We start from the raw sequence: 15,171 nt of genomic DNA, 5'->3' as shown, positions 1-15,171 counted from the left end.
TGATGAAGTCATTAAAAACTAGTCTGGAGAATAGCAGCCATAAAACTCCTCTGAGATATCGCAGATCCAACTGTAATTAAAGAACCATTTATGGCTAGTTTAAAATTGCATGCTGTGGTTGACAACCAGAGCATGTTGTGAAGCACAAGGGAATTGTTCTGCTCTAAATACTGGCAATTAAATGTTCTGTTGTGAAGAAACAGTTTGTAACAGGGATCTCTGCTTTTCCCCGGCGTTAGAAGAGACACGACTCGTGTTCTCATCCTATCAGCCATGCTAACAGAAAACACACACATGGACTCGGTTTAAAAAGCTTATGCCATTTCAGATATATATTTATTGCATGCTAAAAGCACGATATTTTGTGTTGTGTGCAAGCATCTGTGCACACAAACTCCCCCGCCCCCATCAAACAAACAGAGAAACAGCCTCTGGGCTCAGACTGAAGTGAGATGGAGGTTGTTCACTGGTCTATGTTTTTGACTCGCAGCACCACAGGGACCGAGGTGCACGGGATCATCCCCAGGTCTGTGATGACCAGGTCCACGAAGTCAGGCGGCGTCACGTCGTACACCAGGTTGAGCAGGCCCAGAGAGTCCACTTGCTGCCAGTCCTCCAGCTGGGTCTTTCCCTTACGGGTCACGATGAGGTCATCGGGGTCGTCTGGAAAATGACACAAGTGTTGAGTCCGACAGCCCCGAGCGAAGTTACAAAAGCAGAATTTGCAGAGGGAACGACGAAAAGTCAAAAGAATTTACCGAGTTCATTGGACACGAAGGAATCCGTCTGCACCCTCTCACAAAACTTGTAGGTCTCACAACACACCAGCACAGGCACGTTAAAGGCTTTGGCCACCAGAGCTATCTGTGACGTCCCCACGCGAGACATGACGTAGCCGTTAGCCAGCAGAGCGTGAGCGCCAAGGAACACCTTGGACACCTACAGGAGAATGAAGAAACTTAATGAGCTTTGACAAATGGAGCAATAAACTGCTTTAACAGAACAATGTCGGTGACTGGCTCGGTCTGCTTCACCTCTGGAAGGATGTAGGAGACAGCAGAGATAAGGACGTAGGTGCAGCTGATGCCTTTCTGGACCAGGCGCCTCAGGGCCTCTCTGCCTTCCAGCCGAGGCCGACTGTCCACCACGATCACGCGGAACTTCCGGCCTTTCTCGAAGGCCTCGCACAAGATGTGGTTGACCAGCGACGAGCTGAGCCGCGGGAGGCGAGAGCAGACGTGAAAAATGGAGATGTGGTTGAGTCAGACGAAGATGTGGAGGGGAAGGGTTGGGTGGTTTGAGCGTTATTAAAACAGGGAAGAGAAAGCGTTACGAGTCGTTTAAAAAAGGGTTGGTGTCTGGAGACGTAAGTGTTACATTTCTTCATCATGACAAACTATTGGGCAACACTGAGTAACGAGGAACCAGCAGTTTAACGACTAAAAATAAGCAGTCAAAGTCATGGCAACAAGAGTTTTTTTCCCCTGCAAATCATCTTTGAAAAGGCTCACCATCCGTAAACTAGGATGACGTCTCCATCACTGATCTTCTCTATGGAGTACTTGGCAATAGCTTTAGCAGCGAGAACGATCTTCTCATCAATGTAGCACTGGATACAGTTAATCAGTTTCTTCTTTGCCTACACATAGAGAGAGAACAAGAGGAGAGGAGGTGGAGAATGAAAATATGTAATGTTAAGTTTAGTCAATGGAAAATGATACGCAACACATTCGCTGGTTCAATTATGAGAAAATACAAATGTGACAATTACCTCCTCTTCTTTGCATTGACTGGGAATATTAGAGATCTCCTTCTTGATGTATTTGATTGCGTTACCCATACTGGCTGACAGAGGGCGACATTGATTTAAAAAACTGCAAGAAAAAAAAGAGGAAAATTTATTTTTGGGGGGTAAAAATGCAGAAACATGAACGAAGAATAGTTCCACGAAATGTCTCCATGATCGGCAATAACTTAATGTTTTTACCTGATATACGGTTTCAGCTTATTTACCAAGTCTCTAGAGAGCTCCTCATTTGGAGGTGTAGTATAGTCCCTTATTACCTAAGGATACAAACAGTACAGTAAACAAAGATTTTGACTTCCTTTACCTTCGATCTGTCCACAATAAAAATTAACATGTTGTATTGTATCATGTGTTGTTTTTATGCACGCCATTAAAAACAAACTTCCTTGAATTCATTGTTTATGAAAGAAAACAAAAGAAGAAGTGAACTGAAAACAATGATCTCAGTTGGTAAAGTTATGTGGAAATTTAACACAGCTAATTTTGTTTGTAAAAAGATTTCTGGCCTTGAGAAGTGTCTATAATATATATTTTTTGTATATTATATGTTTTGCCAAATACAAGAAAGAAAATACAGTGAGTACACTGATGCAGATGAATGTTTTGTTGCTGGATGAATGGTGTGTGTCATGTGGGGCTGTACCTGTTTGAAGGCATGCAGCAGGGCTACAGACCGAGCGTTGGATCCTGCTACAATGCCCTGTGAATACTGGAGACCCAGTCGAACAATAGCAGGGTGAATGACCGTGGAGGGAATGCTGCAGCGGGAAAAACACAGAGTCAACTGTGAATTTATTTAATACATCTTAACTGAAGCACACTTCTCTCAAACAATGCTGCTGTGTACAGTCAGTTTACCTGAGCTGCTGTGTTAGAGGGGCTTTGCGACTGTACTGGTGAAGGTGAGAGAACAGACTGACTTTGTAGCCGTAGTCTGACCGGAAAGGGATCTGAAATCACACATCCAGCAGTTCAGGGGGTTACAAAACACAGATCATTAAGGTTGACACACAGTCACAGCACAGACTCAACACAGTTCAATACACAGATAAGTCTGTGGACCACACAGCAAAAACTAAATGGACTACTGAGGCAAAAAATCAAACAGCTACAATCAAGTTATGCTGTCAGAGGCTTTTTCATGTTTAACTTCCATTATGTATGATTTTGTTGTAAACACAACACTCTGAACACAATCAGAGCAGCTGTATGGATTAAACCCAAAGAGCTGCACAGCAAATAGCTCGGCCTCGCAGGTGAACACACAAAAAAAAGGAAACAATGAAAAACACAACTAAAAACTACTGAAACAAACACAACCGACGACGCACACATCACCTCCGTCAAAACAGAGCAGACAGAGAAGTCTGCATCTCTAACTTCCCAACAAATGAGTGGCGTCAGACATCAACAACAGTTAAAGGTTAGCAAACATAAAAAAAAAAAAAATTAGACAAATGTCAGTGGCACACAGTCAAGAAAGTCAGACCTTAACCTTTGTAGCAGCATTGTACTCTGGCGTCTGAAAGAAATGTTACGTACAATCACATGCATTTATAGTTATGTGGGGTTGCAGTGAGTAACAAAACATGATGAAAACATTATTTTAGAGGTGTTGTTTGGATGCTCAGAAGTGTGACGTGACCTTTATCTTACAGGAGAATACCAAGTGTGAGTGGAAATGGCAGAGAGCTTTCTGTTTATTTCTAATTAGGCATCATATTGTGACTCACACCTTTAATGTGCCGTGTTGTCCCGTCTAAACGCGTCTGACAGTGTGAGCCACGCTACACAAAGACCAAGCGTCTGCCTTTCTACAAATCACACATTATGTGGTATATTATTCTCTATAGATGCCTGGTTAAATCACCCAAGATACAGGCAGTTCACACTTTTTAAGTCACTTCCAGTAATATAAAGACTCATCAACATGCAGTTCAATATCAGATTGTGCTTTACAGATTTTAGGTATTAACAGGGGATCCATGGGGAGTGTCCAAATAACGTGTGCCTGAGCCTGACAGTTTATTGCTCATGTCAAGTTGTCCTGAATCAGGCAAAGCATGCTTCATGGATTAAAGGCTTTTAGAAATAACATTTAAAGTGACAAACCTGTTGTCTTTCCAACTTCTTGGCCAATTTCTTTAAAACATCTGGGTTGTCGGCTTGGATGTGCTCCGGGAGCCTCTTTACCACTGAAAAAACACATGAAGAGTGTGACTTTCTCCTCAGTTTATAACGCGCATGTTCAGTTTGTGTTCACTTCTGGCTACCGTACCTGGCTGCAGCTCGCTGGGCGGTGCTTTGGCTTTGGCCAAGGAAGACTGCTGACCCACCTCTCCCTTCTTGCCCTGTTTGGACGCCCTCTCTGCCTCTTGCCGAGCTCGCCTCTCAGCTTTCAGCTCTGCTTTGCTCTTAGCGGGCTTGTCAGCCGGGGCAGGAGCCTCTGAGGCGGGCACAGGGACCGCTGCAGGGACAGGCACTGCTGAAGGAGCTGGACGACACACAAGCGGATGCGGAGGGTTAAGATTAAAGTGCAACACGGATCACAAATAGAGGGACAATTTTCTTTACTGAAAGAATAAAAGTGATTTGACAGTGTCACAGTAAGCAAAAACAATACGAGCATGGCTTATTTCACACAGCTGTGGCCAGACGTTGCTGTATCCTGTGAATATCATAGGCACCTTTCTGTGTTGTGGGTTGTGTCGGAGGTTGGGAAGCTGGAGCGGCTGCACTCTGAGACTTCTTCTCTTTCTCACTTTCCTGTGAAGCCTTCTCATCTTTCTTCTCTTTGTTTTTCTTCTGCTGTTTCTTCTCCTTCCTCATCCGCTGCTTCTCCTCCTTGGTCAGCTCTCTGCCTTCATTCTGTCACAGACAACTTTACCATTAGGACACAGAGCTAAAAATGAAACTAGAGCAAGAAACTAGAGCAAAAAGAAACAAACACAAACCTTTGTTCGTTCAATGTCCTCCTTTTTTACAGGTCCATCTGTGAAATGGTTGCATATGTCGTATGGTTACATCAGTTTATAACACACTTCATTATTAACAGGCAGTGATGTCAGGAGCAGCCCTGTGTCCTGGTGACGCTGTTGGCTGCTCGTATGGCACCGAGCTGAACCGGGATAACGACACCAGTAACCAAACTGGTTCATGAACACCGGCTTCACGACAGCGTTGCAACTTAAACAAGTCGTGTTTTAGTTGTGCAGTCCATTTAAAAACGACTTGGAAAGATGATGCAATAACATTAGGATGCCTGACGTTGAACTGCAACTGTCTGGCGTGCGGCGCTAACGTTAGCACAGCTAGCATTTGGAAAGTCTGCTCCGCCACGGGGCCAAAGACAAACACCACAAAACAACAATTACAAGCGCGACACATTTTGTCTCCGCGCCCACCGTAAAAATAACCAAAACACGTGGACACAGATATAAAGTCCAGATGTTAGTCGCTCCCAAACTCACCTGTCACTCCACTGTCAGCCATGTTTACGCCGCCGCTTCGCTTCCTCTGCTCCTGCACGAACTACAGCGGCGAGAAAACACAGCGCCCCCTGGCGGAGACCAGTAGCTGCCACAGCGGCGTTCACTGAACTCAGGGCTGTCACACTCATCTTTAGTTCAGGGCCACAAACATACAGTAGAATAATAACATAGTGACCCATATATAATCAGAACTAAATGTTTCCCTTTTGTCTTAGTGCAAAAGAAAAAGTACATAACTTTCCTATCCTTACTACCCTTTTACAAAACATACTGTATTATGAATAACCTGAAATTTCTTGAGAAAAATAGCCTATGTGCAATTTCAACAATACTATACCTCTTCTGTCTTTGTCATTTTCACACTTTGCAAATGTATTGCAAAGTTATTCTTACCCCTGACTTAACTGCTTGCTTGATGATCCATTATCTTGTAAAAAATATTATATCTAACATTTCATCTGGAATGAATTACTTTGATACCTATGAATAACATATTTATCCAAATGTTTATTCATTTATCAGTAAACATAGCATTGTAACTTAGCTATGATAAATCATACTTTAACCCTTTAAAGAAGGAAACAGTTTGAAACTGCTTTAAAAGAGTTGTCGATATGTGATCAGTTTGTGGTGCTGTTCAATTGTACAGTGCTATGGCTACGTTTACCTAACCTGCTGTACATCCAGCTCTTCACCATATTGAGATTGCCACCTTCAATCCTTTTCATAGATCAAGGATCCATGCAAGCTATGAATATGCTGTTAATATCCTATATCAAAACTGTTCTAACACACACATTGCACAGTTTATTTTATCAAACAAGTAACCCTGGGAAGTCATATAATGTCTCATAATTAAAAGAGTCTCCTCTATTTATTTCCATACTTAGATTTTCAACTCACTACATTATGCATGAGTGGAGAGGTTCACTGCATTTTTCAAGGACACACAGATGGGCGATGAAAATGAGTGTGTGATGTGGGAATTAAAGCTGGGACTTTTAAAGCTGCAGGACAGTTTCTTTGTACCGGCGTCCTCCTGCTGTGAGTTACTGGCAAAAACACAAAAGACCACTCAACGTAATTATCGTTACAGTGGGAATCATGGGTGCTGTCCATGGTTCTGAAGTTTCTGGACTGGACTTGGTGTTTAGTGTCATATACTCCAGGTTAATATGACTAATAATTAGATTAATAAACAAACAATAATATGGTATTTCAAGGGAATCTTGATATTCAGTGAAATGTATGGCACAGCAACAATGACAACACAAAAAAAATCACACTTTTGATGCTTGTTTGTTGCTCATTATTTATAGTCTTAACCCTACTTATGTATCATATTGCAGCTTTTATCGGAACAAACATTTCCGAATGAATGTTTTTCTCCATTTTCTCTAAAGTGTACTAGTTAGATTACACAAACCTGTTTTTCACAAGAGATATCTAATAATTATGCATGTCATTAAATACACTAACCTAACCTTTTCTTTGAACAATTAAATGATTAAAAAAAAATATATATATATATATATATAGGCTATATATCACAATTGACAGTCACTAAATCACCCATCAAACAGGCAAGAAAAAAGTATTTTAAGCCACAGTGATGAGTTTTTTGCTGAGAAGGTTATGTGTATATTTCACCTATTTGAATGCCATTTTGAACTGGAGTCATACCTGTAGACTATATAAATCAAGCCAATTACATATTTTGTATCATTGTATGACTAATCAATAACATAAAAATCCAAACATATGAGGACATTTCACTCTCAATTATTGCAAATCTCTGAAATTTGACACCTCAGTCTGTTGTCAGTAATCCTTTATTTTCTTTTTCAAACACACAAGCCTCACACAGGAAACAACCAACACTGAACCAACTGAAGGAAAATACTGTACACAATCTACTGTCTTTGACCACCAGCTCCCAGAGTGTGCAGCGCTGGCTGCACCCCAACGCCCTCTGTCTCTGTCTTTGAGTCCACGCTGGTGTCTGCTGACTGAATTCACGACGCAGTAGCTGGTTGAAGGGGACCAAACCTCACAGAAACACCTGACTTGGTTCCGTTTGACCAGCCACAGCAAGGCGTGTTGCTTCAGCTGAGCCAGAGAGAGCAGGAGGAGGAGGAGGAGGAGGAGGAGGAGGAGGAGGAGGAGGAAGAGGAAGGGGGGAGAAGGAAAGTTACAGGGGGAGAGGGCAAAGAAAAAGACAGGAACTAGAGAGGGAAAAAGAGAGGGAACAGAAGGTGGGCATCTTCAGGCCGACGTGTCCTCTTCAGCCTTACCTGGACACAGAGAGAGAAAAACAGATGTGAGACTTGATATCACCAACAAACACGGTCACAACGTATAAACAAATGCCTCCATGTTACCGAGCAGAAAGTTCCTATTTAGAGGTTTGAAACCCTGACAGCCGGTGACATCGCTACTGTTTCCTTCCAAACCCGGCCTACAGGAGCGGAAACCTTCACCCCCATGATGACAGCGCCACATCCCATGCCCTCCCTTCCTCTCTCTGCCTTTTTTGAGAGTCCTTCTTGGTTGCTATAATGGGTGACAGCTGTGGTCTGTCAATCCGCCTTGACTGTCAGCAGTTGGGGCAGGGCAGGAATTTTTCAAGAAGTCCCTGAGACCCGATCAGCGGCCCTGGGAGTAATGCTAACTGTACACGTGCCTGAGCTGAAGGAGAGGGAACAGGCCTTTCACCTGTTGCCTTGCCCCACGCACACACACACACACACACACACACACACACACACACACACTGATTAACCCCCCACCCCACCCCCCAACACACAAAACAGACAAAGGCGCGCTCAGACAATTGCACTAAATCTAGCTCCATCCTATACAACTTGTCATTCTCTGAAAAAAGAAAAAAAAAACACTAAACAAAAAAACAAAAAAAAGCCAAATAAACATGAAGAAAAAACTATTCAGTCAGAAATGTGTCGTCTTCTTGCGGCGGGTTGGCGTTCATGACCCCTTGTAACCACACACTTCCTTACATTCCATAAGTGGTGTATTAATATGGGGATATAAGGAAGCATGTCCTCACAAGGGGCAACAACTGGATTCACCGCTCCCCGGACACAAAGCACCCTTTCATAGTCACAGATGCAGAGTAGCGGGAAACAACCGGCTTAACAATGGTTAACTGTGACAGAAAGAGGGAAGAGGGACTGAGGGAACACATTGATGGCGGCTTCACTCACATGAAATTTAGAAATATAACAAGTTGTGTTGGATGGATGTGGGGAAATTTTAAGTGGAATATTTCCCCAGCTTGTCTTATTTTCCTGCATTTGTCTAAATGTATAGAGGAAAGAAAAAAAATCATGTCTTCCAAGTCCTAAAAGAAAAACATGACCCTGACAATGAGCATGAGGAGATTTAACATTAAAACTGGCAAATACCAGCTCTCTGATGCCAGCATGGTGATGATGATGATGAACTGTGTTTGAATAACTCTGGAGGGCGAGGCGAATACTAACTTCCAGCAGACAAAGGTCACAATCTGTGTTATTCCCTCAACATCATGCCATGCCAAGTCATGTTGATCCCATCCACTGTGTAGAAATGTCACTTGTGGAACTGCTTTAAGGTCACAACTCATGAACATTATTGTTAAAAAAGACCAAAAAAAAGACACATGTTTACAATAAAACATGAGCTTGAATACTTTACTCACCTTCCATGAGCGTGTTGCATCTCCTCTTGGTGGTTGTCTGGTGTTGGAGCAGAGCTGGAGGCCACAGTGGGTTCAGGCAGCCTCTCCTACACAGTCACTGTCTATCTAGTGGCGAATCCCTTGATAAATCTGACCGCTGTTGTGTCAAACCAAATGGTCATTAGGACGCTCCCCCGTCCACTCCCCTCCAATCAAGTCCCCCAAACTCCCTGATTCTTTCCTGTGTCACACCTCAGCTTCCCCCTCACCTGACAGAGGTGTTGCGCTGTCATAAAAAAAAAAAAAAAACTGGCCGAGAGGCAACATCTAACAACTGGTTTGACGCCTGGCTTTGCTCACACGGAGCTGCAAATCAAGGAAACTGAGCCTGAAGGCAGCGCAGAGACGTAAATCCTGCCAAATCTCAGCCTACATAAAACACTAGAGAACAGTTTGAAGATCTAAATAAAGACTATGACTGATGTCTCTCACTCTGTGTCCTCAAGGAACAAACACACACAAACACACAGACACACAGACACACAGACACAAACCTTCCTCCTTTTCCCTGGAGCCCAAACTCATCTCAAACTATCCCTCCACTTCCTGAGATCCACCCTGTTCCTCTCCTCTCCTCTCCTCTCTTCACCTCAGCTCTCCTGCGATCAACCATCCTCCTCCGTATCTGGCCAGTGGATTGTGCCCACAACAGGCCTTGCAGACCGGCCTTTTCTATCCCGCCAGGAGCGCCCCCCTCCAAAGCGGCCTCCCACCTGTTGGTGTCCTTTAGAAGCCCGGGCCTCTCCTGCGCCTCCTGTCCGGCCCAATCAGGGCCCTGACAGGGGGGAGCCAGCCTGTGAAATCACACCTCTCAGCTGTTCACACTGGGCTCAAGACACCCTACACCCCTGCCGTTCCTCTGTTCAACCCCCCCACCCCCCAAACTAACTCCTCAACCCCACCCCTGCCTCTATTTTACACCGAATGTCAATGGCTCCTTTTTGGAGGAAAAAAAAATAAAAAGAAGAGGGAGAAAGAGAGGGATACAGAGAAACAAGGAAGCAACTGCATGATGGGCGTGTTTTATTGGGGTTTGGGGGGCTACGGTCAGAACAGCAGTTACAGGCGACCATGAGTCACAGCTGAAGCCAAGGTTGAATTTCATCCCAGTTTGGTTTCTGGGCTTCACTTTAGTTTCACTGTGTCATTTACAGTTTAGGAGAAGACAGAAAAAAAAAATCAACGCTGGCTGTTGTCAAAATCATTTACCGGCCTCTGAACACCATTTTAAAGCCACTTCGATACGCGACATGACACTCTGACTTCTTGAGATGATGAGATGTTGTGTGTGTGGGAGCTGCTTCACCGTCTTCCAAATGTGGTAAACACAGTAATGAGATGAAATTTAAACCTATTTTACTCAAGCACAGCTAACGACATGTGAGGAGTGTGAATAAGATAATGGTGTTTATTCTCAAACAGACACAAGGTGACCATGTTGCTGCCATGACACTTTGAAAAACTTCACTGGGTGAATTAGAAGCTACTTTTGTTGAGTGGAAAAACTCGGAAGAAAATGTTCAACAAGGACAAAATCAATCAGCTAAAGGAGTCAAAGTCAAAAGTGTTAGTAATTTATCCATCAGACATCTCACCAGTGAGAAAATAGGAGTTTTTCTTTCATTGTATTAACTGTTAACATCTTTTAAGTGATCATATACAATGCATAGATCCGTATATGAGTGTTTTGAAGCATTTACACAGCGATCACCAGCTCTGTAGAGGCAAATGGGCCGAGCTCAGGGGTTCATTTTCCTCTGCAGCAAGCACAAGCCGCTCCACTAAGGTCAACACCTGTGTTCTAAAATCAGCTCTGGGGTTGGGTGTGATAGGAACCCGGGCCTCATTCACAGAAAGCTCGAGCTCAGAGAGGGGGGCTTACACTGAAACCTAATGCTCTCGCTATTTTCGAGGCACTCGCCGTCCACAAATAGCAACCCCATCGCATCTTTGTAGCTCCCGTTTTTCTCCGCCACAGGATGTTGTCTAAATTCGACAGTTGTTCAATATTTCCCATGGCCCCGGGCCCGGGGAGTATCACAAATGCAACATTTCCACTAATGTCAGCTATGCGCCAAGGCCTTGCCAGATATATCTGGGTGCTAGGAATATCAGATGACTTTTGTTGTTGAGTGGATTCTTTGTGGCTCGCACCGGACACAATGGTTATAAGACACAAATCATAATCCTGCCGTTCCTCTTAACAGGGGGACGGACAGCTGATTGCTGTCACACACTGGCTCACGGGCCGAGGATGTGCCAACACAATGATCGGGCCAAAGTGCTTCATCAAATCATCTGTTTCTCTTTCATCATGTGTCATGCATCATGCGACAGATCTCATCTTACCCTGTGATTTTTTTTAATCTGTCAACCCCTCTTCTCTTTGAGCTCCGTTAATCAGTCTGGCGATCATCATTACAGTTTAAATGGACCTTTAAAAAAAACCTTTAAAAGTCCATTTTAAATGCCTATTGGAGTTTTGGTTCAGTGCAGGTTTTCACTCCTTCCTAAATCCACTGGGACAATTTTTTTTTAAGAACAATTAATCCAGAATATGAGAATGACAGCACAGAAGCTCAGCAGTCCAGTTGCATATTATCTACAAACTGGGTCAACAAGGTTATTTTTAACCCGCGTTCACATACTGGGCCCCCCGTTTGCTAATCACTTTGTTCCCCTCTGTCATACCCATCTGCCCCATTGCCAATGTCACAACAAACTTTTCTTGGCCGAAGGAAATAATTTCCCTCGGGACAGCAGGTAGGACTTGGACTGACTAACCCCAGAGCAGTTTCTTCAAAAGAGGATAGCACGGATAGCATCGATTGGTATAAATAAACTGGCAGCTGACGTCCTGCACATGCACAGGATGGGACAACCTCGCAGATTAACCTCTGTACTTTGGAGGAAACCCTGCAGGAGGTGGAGAGTTAACCTATAGAGATCTCTTTAAACATGCTGTATTTTCATTTTTTATGACCTTAAAGATGTGTTTTAATTTCCAAATTGCTTCTTACGGGTCTCCAAGTTTTAACAATGAAATGAGCAAAAGCATGCAGCACAGAGGCGACAAAAATGACAATGTGATTTCAAAGAGGGAATGATTACTGATGCTTTAACAACAAACCAAGAAGGAGAAGTGAGCTGCTTGTTTCCAACAAAGACAAAACGTATCTTTGTAGCTTGTTGCTGACTCATTATGTGGTCTGACTTTAATGCCACTCTCTGTCCTTCCCTGGGCACACCAGTTGCCAGGACTGAGGTTGACACAGCTGTTGCAAGGAGCCCGGTCCCGTGTGGTGAAGCAATGGAGCGGAAAGGTCAAAGGTCACCAGCATTTAGGGCTAAAATGGAGAACAGGTGATGGAGAGGTGAAGGCAGCTCGCTCCCGTGATTCACCGAGGGGACAGACAGAGGGGTTTAGATGGATGCTTTGAATTCAGTAGAGAGCAGAAGTGCAGATAGTATAAAGATGTGAATAACAAAGCATTTGCTGTTTTTACCAAGTGATAATGTGAAATTTCAAAATAAAAGAATCCCATTGAGTCATACCATGACTGAAGGATATGTAATTAAACAAAAGGTGGTCACTTCTGATAATATAATGTTCCTCTTATTTAGCTCTGATCTGTTGCTAAAGGCCCAAAAGGTGTTAAAACAGGAAACACGTCCCCATCTTTTCTCACCCATCAAACAATTAAGACATAAAAGGCTTGTGGGTGTTACGCCGGGGCCCCGTGTTCCCCCTAAATGGCCCTGCTGTAATGATCAGGCGGCCTCTGAGTGACCGGGTGACAGGTGAGCTGCAATGTGGTGGATCAGCACACAGCAGAGGACGCAGGTCAAAGCTGACTGTAGATTTTTCTCCATATGTTGGAAGACGAATCGTGAGCCAACGAGAGAGAGAGAGAGAGAGAGAGAGAGATTGTTCCAAGTGTCGTAATTAATCAAGTTTATTTACATAAGGTCCTGATTATAATAACATTCTCACAGGACTTCACGGGAGCACATTAGACAGGAAACAAGGACAAGTGTCTGTATTTGCATAAAATGTTCATTTCAAAATCCAGGTTAGAGTAAGAGTGTTTTCTTTACAATACTGGCAGCTGGTTCGTAATTCCTTGCATCGCATTAGCATAATTAACTCTGTTGTCACTAATAATAAGAACAAAAAAGTGTCTCGCATAACCAACCAAGCTACAGAAAGATAATAAAGAAAGTTGAATAACTGGATAGTTACATACAGGTAGAAAGGATGAAATCTAACTCACAGCACACGTACACCAAATACATTACCAGTGCAGTAATGTCAGTATAAATGATATACACAGTGCAAATGATTCATTACTGGTGTCTACTGATCAAATACACTGCTGAGGACTGTCTGTGGTAAACTGGGCAAAGTGGGTCGTCCAACAAGCGGAGGGTTGGAGGTTGGAAACCTGCTCCATCCCAGTCACTGTCGTTGTGTCCTTGGTGTCCTCCTTACCCACCTTGCCTCATGTGAATGTATATGAATGCGTGTGAATGTGTATGAATGTGTATGAATGTCTGGTCAGAGGGGCTGTTTGGCGCACACTGGCAGCCACGCTTCTGTCAGTCTGCCCCAGGGCAGCTGTGGTTACAGACGTAGCTTACCACCACCGGTGTGAATGTGTATGAATGAATAATGGTTTCTGTAAAGTGCTCTGGGTGCCATGAAAAGCACTATATAAATCAAAGCCATTATTATTAATAATATTATTAAACTGGAAATGTTTCACTGTATCAGATCGTACAATGCTTCACTTCTCAAGTTTGTCATTTCCTTATTATTTTTTTTACTAGTTTTTCTAGTATTGAACAAAGCAGTTTGATGATTTTGAGTTTTAGACTTAAGATCATTTACGTATAAAAGCAGTAATAAGTTATAACACAATAATAACCAATAACAAGTAGAAGTCCTGCAGTCAAAATGACAAAAAATGTATTGAAATATAATCAGAAAGTTGTTATTCAAGGATCAAAGTAAAAGTTAGTTATAAAGTAGTTATTTTATGACATATCATAAAATGGTTATTCGTATTGTGGCTGGCTTTAACAACTGTTGAAAAGTTGAATAAATCTATCAGGTTTTATAAACTGATAATACAGTGTTGTCTTTATTTGATATGTAGTGGCAAGAGCTGAAAAATGTAGTGGAGTAAAAAATACAAAAACAGACATATAAAGTATAGCATAAAAGAGATGCAGCCTACTAAAGTAAAACATAATTGGGTCAAACACAGTATAGAGGTCGAGCAAATGTAGTCAGTTACATTCCACCACTGGTCGGGTTTATAACCAGTTGTTGCCTTGAGGGGGAGTTTCTTTGAAAGAGCAGCTGCATTTATTTAAACCCAAGTAAATATCCACCAATAATTATTCATGTATTAATTGAAACTTTATTTTTCCTGCAGACTAATTCAAGTTGATTACTATGAAATAAAGTCTTGTATTCATGGCTAAATTGCTACTGTATGTTGTAGTCTCCAGATCGTCATACAGTTGTATATGTGTGTAACACTCACACATCAACACACTACAATATTAACTTCAACATGAACTTTACTCTCAAATACAACAGTTTGTCTGCCATCATCTTAATTTTTTTTTTCTCCATGGTGCTCTGTGACTTTTCACTTGATCCATTACTGTGGCTCCTGGTGGAGGAATGAGTGGGGAGCAGCCTGTGGACACCCAAGAGCCTGTGGGGGTGGTCAGTCACTCAGCTGCCGCCCGACTCCCACCAAAAGGGAATGACAACTGCAGGAGAGCCAGCAGCAACAGCAGCAGCAGTCAGCAGCAGCGGTGACACCGAGATAAAACAGAGATGGGGTTTATGGTGGGCAGAGAGCTGGGCGGGGGGTGGGTGAGCTGAATCAGCCGCCCAGCTGAGGATGTTTAAAGAAAGAGTCAGCGGTGTTCAGCTTTTGTCTCTGGTCTTAAACCTCTTTTTGTGTGAGTGGAAATATAACATGTTGAAAATAGAGACATATTAAAATGTCTCTAATCTATATGGATGAACTTTTTCACACACCATCCTCAGCCCTCCTCTCTATTTCCTGTCAGATCTTGCTTGTGTGCTGTGGCGAGGGGCCAAGAGGTCCCTG

General features: G+C 43.0%; 1 protein-coding gene and 1 long non-coding RNA gene across 4 annotated transcripts; both read right to left on the bottom strand.

Moving 5' to 3' along the window:
- Window positions 1–304: 304 nt before the first annotated feature.
- On the bottom strand, window positions 305–5,325 carry eif2b4 (eukaryotic translation initiation factor 2B, subunit 4 delta). 3 transcript variants are annotated; one of them, XM_085770723.1, is made up of 14 exons: window positions 5,278–5,325; window positions 4,762–4,799; window positions 4,495–4,675; window positions 4,086–4,301; window positions 3,920–4,002; window positions 3,297–3,329; window positions 2,666–2,757; window positions 2,451–2,565; window positions 1,988–2,064; window positions 1,772–1,874; window positions 1,512–1,639; window positions 1,035–1,212; window positions 759–939; window positions 305–663 (listed from the first exon to the last, which is right to left on the bottom strand). In XM_085770723.1, exons 1-14 carry the CDS (start codon window positions 5,297–5,299, stop codon window positions 464–466), a joined length of 1,647 nt encoding a protein of 548 aa, XP_085626849.1. In that variant the 5' UTR covers window positions 5,300–5,325; the 3' UTR covers window positions 305–463. The 3 variants fall into 3 exon arrangements, with proteins under 3 accessions (XP_085626849.1, XP_085626847.1, XP_085626848.1); XM_085770721.1 differs by lacking the exon at window positions 3,297–3,329; XM_085770722.1 differs by lacking the exons at window positions 3,297–3,329; window positions 4,762–4,799 and having other exon boundaries at window positions 4,495–4,709; window positions 5,274–5,325.
- A 1,787-nt stretch (window positions 5,326–7,112) lies between these two features.
- LOC146961824 (uncharacterized) lies at window positions 7,113–9,900 on the bottom strand. Its single transcript, XR_015035256.1, has 2 exons — window positions 8,999–9,900; window positions 7,113–7,592 (listed from the first exon to the last, which is right to left on the bottom strand). It is a non-coding gene; the product is annotated as an uncharacterized LOC146961824 (long non-coding RNA).
- Window positions 9,901–15,171: the final 5,271 nt, after the last annotated feature.

The sequence above is a fragment of the Trachurus japonicus genome, chromosome 24 (genome assembly GCF_045865225.1).
Source record: "Trachurus japonicus isolate A0001 chromosome 24, Traja_1.0".
Lineage (NCBI taxonomy): Eukaryota > Metazoa > Chordata > Actinopteri > Carangiformes > Carangidae > Trachurus > Trachurus japonicus.
Note: the sequence above shows the minus strand (reverse complement) of the source record. Positions and strands in the feature narration are given on the sequence as shown.

Bases quoted from the DNA above. Each gene is read 5' to 3' on its own strand.
- eif2b4 (XM_085770723.1), bottom strand. From the start codon at position 5,299: ATGGCTGACAGTGGAGTGACAG. The intron at 4,676-4,761 runs GTTTGTGTTTGT...TGTCTGTGACAG, and splicing joins AGGACATTGAACGAACAAAG to AATGAAGGCAGAGAGCTGAC. The intron at 2,065-2,450 runs GTACAGCCCCAC...TTGTATCCTTAG, and splicing joins TGCTGCATGCCTTCAAACAG to GTAATAAGGGACTATACTAC.